Source organism: Cimex lectularius, unplaced genomic scaffold (assembly GCF_000648675.2).
Source record: "Cimex lectularius strain Harlan isolate CLEC.00 unplaced genomic scaffold, Clec_2.1 scaffold3, whole genome shotgun sequence".
In the NCBI taxonomy this organism is placed as follows: Eukaryota; Metazoa; Arthropoda; class Insecta; order Hemiptera; family Cimicidae; genus Cimex; species Cimex lectularius.
In genome coordinates, this window is record NW_019392688.1 from 2,176,858 (window position 1) to 2,184,634 (window position 7,777).

Sequence of the window (7,777 nt, forward strand, 5' to 3'; positions counted from 1 at the left end):
AAGCTTTGGAAAGCACTCAATGACATTTCTTATCACTTCAAATACAAGAAGACTTGAAAAGCTTCCTTTTAGGCGTATCAAAACTCTTAATATACAGTTCATATGAAATATGTTTCAAGGTGAATAAATTAGGAAGGAGTCCATGAAGGAAGTTGTTTTATGAGGAAGCAATACTCCTCCACAAATCCCGACAACAATTCAACACCATCAGTGATATGGAATGTCGTAAAAACGACAACTTTTTGTAGGTTGAATGCTTGCCTATTAATAATTTAAATGCTGTATAGCCTTTAAATGTATGGTGATTAGTGTCCGTTAATCGATAATTATTCAGAAATCGTGAGATGCGGTCTGGTGTGATGTAGGTTTCGGAAAAACATTTTCTTTATCGTGGCAACGTTTCGACTCTCAACACGACACGCAAGAATGGCACAATTACATAGAAGACAAACATTTTGAGCCCTGAAGATGATCTCAATAAAGATCGAAACGTTGGCACGATAAAGAAAATGTTTTTCTGAAACCTACAATACACCAGACCGCATCTCACAATTTCTGAATAATAGTCTTTAAAGGAGTACTTTTCTATCTGCTCTTTTTTTTCATTGGCACTTTTTTTTTTTTACGAGGGTTCGCAACTGCAGAGGCATACCCTAAGGGTGCCGGTGTTTTTGAAAAAAACAAACAAAAAAAACATATGTAAGTATGTCGGGTTCGAATGCAGGCTCGCTGGAATCGAACCCGGGACCTTTACCTCAGAGTGATGAGCGCCGTGTCAACGCCTAAACCGTTGCGGCCACCGACGCCCTCATTGGCACTTTATTATTTTATTTTGATAGTTAACTGGAATAAAAATAAATTATATTTCTAACAATAAACACATTTTATTTGCATAAGTTCTTGTAAGGTGTAATTGCACTATTGGCATGATTCTTGGATAACTGCAGTGAAAATATATAATTTTATCATTTAACATGTTATAATGGCACAATAAAATTATTTTTTATTAGTGTGATTACAGTCATTACTTGATATTACAATTTTATTGTTATAATAACTGGAACATTTCTGGATTAATAAATGACTGAAAACTTTAAATTAAATGTTATTGGTAACTTTCAATTAATTAAGGTTTTAGTTGAGATAAAAAGTCAATGTCATGAGCCGGTTCGAACCCACGACCTTCGGCTAGATACGCCACTACTCTACCACTTGAGCTATCGTGACTTCGATCCATTCGCACACCAGCTTCCCATCCCAACCCCACCTTTGAATTTTCCCTCCTTTTTGCCATTTTTCAATCGAATTTCGAATCCAGCTCGTGACACTGGCTTTTTGTCTCAACCAAAAACCTTAATTAATTGAAAGATATTAATTGTTCAATCGAACCACGAAAACTAGTGAATTTAAGGAGTTATTGGTAACTAGCACAAATTTCTGCAAGTAGTTACTTACATCTAATGACAATAAATATAATAAATTAAATATTTCCTAATTTTTGATTTCTTTGGCAATATTTTACAAGTTTCTGTAGTATTCCCTGTATGGCGACAATTCGTTGTAGTCACTGGGATGCTCGTCATGGTGAAAACCGTTGCTGCCTAATTTCCTCCACCAGTGTTCATGAAGCGAGGGCGCTTTTGAGACTATAACATGCTGTATGCTTTTCTCAGTTTTCTTATTTGCTAAAAAAAAGAAAAAGATAGTTTAATATCTGCTTGAACGCTTGGAAAGCTTAACCCATCGGCATTACACCCTTGTTCTAATTATTTGCTGGAGCAAAATTCAAACAGTCACTTCCAGTTTTAGAGATACAATATAAAAAAAAGATAATTTACAAAGACTAAGCGATATTTTAATATGAGAAATTCTTCTTTCTAGAGAAGTAGGACAAACAACTAATTAATGCAAACAGAAGAGAGAAACTATAATAATTTTTTTACCTGTGAGATTTTTGATGCCGGCGACTAGTGCAATGGTGAAAGCGAGTAGACTGATGGTGATGCCCTTCCAGGATGCAAAGAGCGCCATCGCAACGAGTGATGGGATTATGAATGATGCAGCAATCATCTTAACTATCATAAGGACCCGCATCATTTGACCCTTTTTCTGTTTTCCTCCTAATATTCAACAAATAATTACGATTAATCACAAACATTAAAAAAAATGTTTTTAAAATGTATAGGACATTTAGCCTAATTATTCTACTATGTAAAACCATTGATGAGGGCTTTAGTTATTTTAATTTGGTTAACCTGATGGAATATAAATTTAAAGGAACTGATTATTTCGCATGGAAACAGGCTTGCTGCTGCTTCCAGTACTAAGTGATCAAAAATCAAAAGAGATTGTGAGATTTATTTGTCTAATTAAAACCGTTATATTTAATTACACGACATTTGAAAAATGGCAAAAAGGAAGGAAAATTCGAAAGGTTGAGAGTTGAGATGGAGAGGTGGTGTCCGAGCGGATCGAAGTCACGATAGCTCAAGTGGTAGAGCAGCCGAAGGTCGTGGGTTCGAATCCTGCTCGTGGCACTAACTTTTTCATTTCAACCTAAAGCCTAACATAAAAAGATTAATTATTTTTCCAATATTGAACCTGTAATTTGGTGATTACATTTTGGTCTGCTTACCTTTGCTGAGTAATCCTAACTAAGGAAAGATACGCAGACAAAAATGATCAGAAATGACCAAATTGCAAATCTTGCCAGTTTTAATTCTCTAAACCCAGCTGGGAGATTAAAACCAATGATGGATAAGATCTCAGGGGATAAATTTTATTGTTTATTGTTAAGAGAAATTTATTCGAAGATATACAAGCCCATCAAAGGCAGTCTTTACGAATAGAGGAACTCATTACTATCAAATTTTTGCATTTTGTTGGCCTCATTTTTCAATCACGAGCGTTCACTGATCGAACCGGCCGACGAAATTTGCACACTCCGGATGGCTAGAAACCAGTGATTGGTGATTTTAATAGCAAATATTTTGCCTTTTAATGAGCTTCAAGTTCCTGAAAGCTTTGATCGGAATAAATTTAAAGTTGTGTCAAAAATTGAGGTCATTGTTAATAATGAGGTAATCCTAGTCTAGTGAGGATAAGTAGACTAAAATGATTGGTAATAACCAAATTACAATTAAGTAGAATCGTTAGGTGTTACTTAGGGAAGCCTGCTCTAGTTGTTGGACTTTTTGGAGTATTGACGAACTATATTTTATTTTAAGTAAGAAATTTAGCTGTATTTGGACATCATAGTATTTTTGAGGGTTGAGGCGTTTGTCATCCTTCATTAAGTAATTAGAGGACAAAGTTTCAACAAAACAATGCCAGGTTGTATACTTCTGGACAAGAAAAACAAAAACTTTTTCATTTGGATAGGATCCACTTTCCACTGTACTTTTTGGTCCTGATCTAATTCATTTTTAGTTTACCCTTTTCTTACGAGCCATGTTGGAAGAGAGAGTACCCACGAGTGGATTGTGCTGATGTGCACTTACCAGTCTGGAAGTGAGCCTGGTCCAGGTCGATTAACAGTAGCCCATATTGAACCGTTGGAATTTTCGAACGAGGGCAGAGGAAAATTCGAGAATTTCGTACTCTTGTCATCATCAGTTGGTTCACAGTATCAACGTATGGTGTGGTCTTCTCGTTAATAAATTAACTGGGCCTTTTTTCCGCGAAAATAATTTAAATGGTGATCAGTCCCTCATTTTTTTACCAACTCTATTAGATTGTGTTCCTCTGCAACAACGACAAAGAATGATTCCCAAGCTTGATGGGTGCCCCGCACACAATTTTTCCTGCATAGGTGGATATGACCTCATGGCCCGATCTGTTGGCCTCCTCGGTCGCCCGATTTAACTCCACTTAGCTATTTTCTGTGGGGCCAATTAAAACAATTTCTACGCCAATCATAACCCAGCAACTCACTTGAAGAACTGCGGCAAAAGATAGAAAATTCTTGTCAATCCATCTCCCCTGACTCTATTGCTCTGAGTACCGGTTAAAAAGGGTAAGTTGCATCTTTACGCAAGGCAGGCAGGTCGAAAATGATTAATAAATAACAAGCCAAATGACTTTGCCATAACTTTGTCATTTCTATCTATTCTATCGCTCTGAGCACTGGTGAAGAGTGGTTAAAAAGAAAAAAAAACTTTGGATCTTTACGCAAGGCAGGCAGTTCAAACATAAAATGTGATTAATAAATAGCAAACCAAATGACATTTTTGACATTTGTCATTTTTTGACCGATTTAAAATCCGATTGCACCATTATTATCATCGTAAAACATCCTCAAAAACGATATGGCAGGATGTATAGGGTCGTATTTATAATTTTGATGTTTAACTGGGCCTGAGGTATCTGTACAGTTTTTCTCCAAAAGAAGGTAAAAATTTGAAACTAGAATAAGAATATTAACGACGTATTTTTTTTGATAGCGTCATTTGTTTAAGAGAAATTCCGCCGGGCCATGTAAAAAGGACACCCGGCATATTGCACATTTTCAAGGGGGTGATAGGCTATATAATCCACGAGGTATATCTTTAGAAGGGAGGTCTAATAGGTTTGTTGGTTTGAGGTGACCAATTGCAACAGTATCATGGATGGGATCAACCTTCCACTGTATCAACCATACGGTTCTGACCTAGTTCTTCTTCTAGGCCCATTTTAAAAGGGGGGTTACCTTGATTTAATTGAATATATGAGAATACATTCCACGAGCACATCAGCACAATAGGCATTACCTGTCTGCACGTTATGAAGGCCTAAGTCAACTGATACTAGGCCATATTGAGGCTTATCTTACACGAAGTACTTATCAACTGCCAAACAGCTTTGTCTCAAGAAGTGTAAATCACCATTACAAATTACCAAAGAGCAAATTGAACATCATCACAAAACGTGTCAGTGGCTTTTTAAAAATCCAAGGGATGAATGTTTCATGAAAAAAAATCGTTCATTTCATCCACACTGGGTAGGTCCGATAGACGTTTTTTGACATCGCCATTTTCAGTTTGTCTGTGTGATTTTTTTGACGTGGGCTAAGTCACTGTAAGTAAGACTAAGTGAACTTTGTGTGTGAGGAAAAGTAGATTTAATGGTATTGTGCACATCAGCACAGTGGTGATAAGACAGATGTCAAACTGCTCTACCAAAAAAACTAGACTTTTCCTCTCTTGTTTAGAATTGTTCAATTGACAGCTGTATGTGATTTTGTTACAGAATAGCAAACCACCACCAAATCTGAAATATATTCAGAACCACTTCCATGTATTTGCGAGGTTTCAATATGCGATTAGAGATGAGTGCACAAATCCTACCGGTCCTGATCTTGCTCCTCCACACTAACATCTCTGGATATTGTCTGAACAAAACAATCTTGCACACGATACAGGAAAACGTTAAATAGCAATAACCGCAAATAGCAATTTTCTTGACCGAATCACCCCGAACTAAGAGCTAATCTATTGATGTCATTATCCATAATGGCCACAAACCCACGATTCAAATTACGTGAGGTAATAAAGTGGGCACTGTCAAATTAGTTTATCTTAATTTATTTAAATTATGATTGGTGATGATTTGCAATTTAGTCGTTACTGATCATTTTTATCCGCCTATCGCCACAAAGTTCGTTTGTCAGACACGTTTCGGCATTTTGCCATCTTCAGTCGAAATCTTGTGATTGCTTTGAAGTCAAGTCTTTTTTGTATATGGGAGTTGGGTGCGTGTGATTTTTTTTTGTCGATGCCTTTGGTGGAAAGTTTGGGGTGTTTTGTTCAGACCGGTTTTCTTCGGTCCTTTTGTTTGCAATTACTAGCATTTTGAATGGTATAGATTAAAATGGTATGAGAACTGTTGCCAATGTGAGGGTTTATGAGGTTTTTAGTGTCAAATGTGTCGTGTTTGAATATTTCAAAGTTTACGAGTAAGTTCGTTTTTCGACCTTTTTGTACGTCGTGTTGTGTTTCTTGCTGGTCTGGTAATGTTGAGAGATGGGGAGGATTTTTAGTGAAGTGACTCGTGAGGTTAAATTTTCCTAAATTGTCCCTACACGATTTTCTTTGTAACTCCTTTTATTTCTTTCATGTCTGTTCATGTTTTTGTCTCCACATTCACAAGTTGATATGGTATGTAGCTGCACTTTCCACGCACTTAGCAGACATTTTTTTGAAGAAACAAAGTTGATAGTTGTTTTCTGCACCTGAAAAATTTCTGAATACAAATTTTGGGGGAAAATTTTCTAATTTTCTGCATTCTTCGCATATTGCATGTGTTTTCTTTTCAAATGCCTACGATTTTTTTCGAAAATCGGAAAAATAATTTTAAATTTGAAACCGATCCACCGATCCTTAGGAAGCATGACAGGGGAACAGCATAAACTACACTAACCGAACCTGGTCTCCGAAAATAAATCAGAACCGAACCAAGCAGTTGATTATATTTATTGTTTTTCCAAGGAGTTTAGTTTGTCGAAGTATTTTGTGTTGTTGACGTATAATCATATGAAAATTATGTAAAAATAGTTTTGTCTGAAATATGGACGACGACCAAAATTCTTCTCGTCCTTCTCTGCTTTATCATCTCTATATTCATTTAAACTTTAACTTAGCCTAATATGCTTTGTACAAAGGGATTTAGCAGCTATTGGTCGGATTATAAGAAGTTACAAAAAAAAATAAAATAAAATAAAAGCAAGAAAATAATAGGACAAATCATCCCAAAAATGCCTCAATTGATGATAAAAATCAGAACACAATTTGTACAAAGCGGTCCAAGTCAATATTCTTCTATTCAAGTCTTTTATTTGTACGGGATACAATGTCAAATTTATAAAATCTACAACAAGTTTTTATTCGTAATTAATTAAATAACATTTAAGGGTGTATTTTTGCATAATCATTTAATTTATTAACAGCTACCATAACTGTTGTTGTCCTAGAATTTAGCATTTTCTTATTTAAGAAATATTGCATGTGAATATTATTTTTCATCAAATAAATTTAAGTAAATATTTCATAACATGAAAAACTTCATAGAGCATATGCTATTTTAATACTAATTATTTGAGAGGACATATAACCTGAAATCCTTTTTTTTGTTTGCTTTGTCCTTCCGTTATGTGTTCCGTGTTCCTAGTGGTAGGATTGTATTTTTCTTTATCATGTATCACAAAGAAAATTGGGTGAAAGGAGTCGGTTATCTTTGATCCGTCAGTGGCATTAAAAAAAATTCTAATCAATCAGATAATCAAATTCTTATCCATATTAGCCCGTAAATTTCTCGATGTCGATCACAATCGTGTAACTATCATTTTTCCGTAATTACTAAAAATAATTAGGACGGATGTAGATAAAAAAGAACTCACTAGCTTCGGAAATGCTTCGTTGTTTGTCAGCAACTTCGTCATCACCTTTTGCGACGAACCCGACGACGGTCCGCTCCGTTTCGCCGTCCTGAAGACCCGAAGCCTCGGTAGCGCCAATGCAGAGGAGGAGGGCCAAAAGGAGGCACGCGGCACCCATATCGTTTGAATAGTGGTTTTTGGCTGCGAAAGTGCGAAGCTTACTATTTAAAGCCCCCTCCCAAAGTACCTCCCTCTTCGTTCCCCTTTGACGCGAGGTGACGGGTCAAAAGTTCGTTACCTTCGTAAAATATGATTATTAGGGGTCGGAATCAGGAAAAAATAGGCAACTATGAGGAAATACAGTCGTTAGATTAAATAGTTTAACCCTCAGTTAAAGCATTTTAACATTTAAGAACAGGATAAAAT

The 7,777-nt window shown here is 36.0% G+C and overlaps 1 protein-coding gene across 1 annotated transcript; it reads right to left on the bottom strand.

The window, feature by feature from the left end:
• Positions 1 to 1,344: 1,344 nt before the first annotated feature.
• LOC106662059 lies at positions 1,345 to 7,529 on the bottom strand. Its single transcript, XM_014385863.2, has 3 exons — positions 7,373 to 7,529; positions 1,944 to 2,120; positions 1,345 to 1,685 (listed from the first exon to the last, which is right to left on the bottom strand). Exons 1-3 carry the CDS (start codon positions 7,527 to 7,529, stop codon positions 1,519 to 1,521), a joined length of 501 nt encoding a protein of 166 aa, XP_014241349.1. The 3' UTR covers positions 1,345 to 1,518.
• Positions 7,530 to 7,777: the final 248 nt, after the last annotated feature.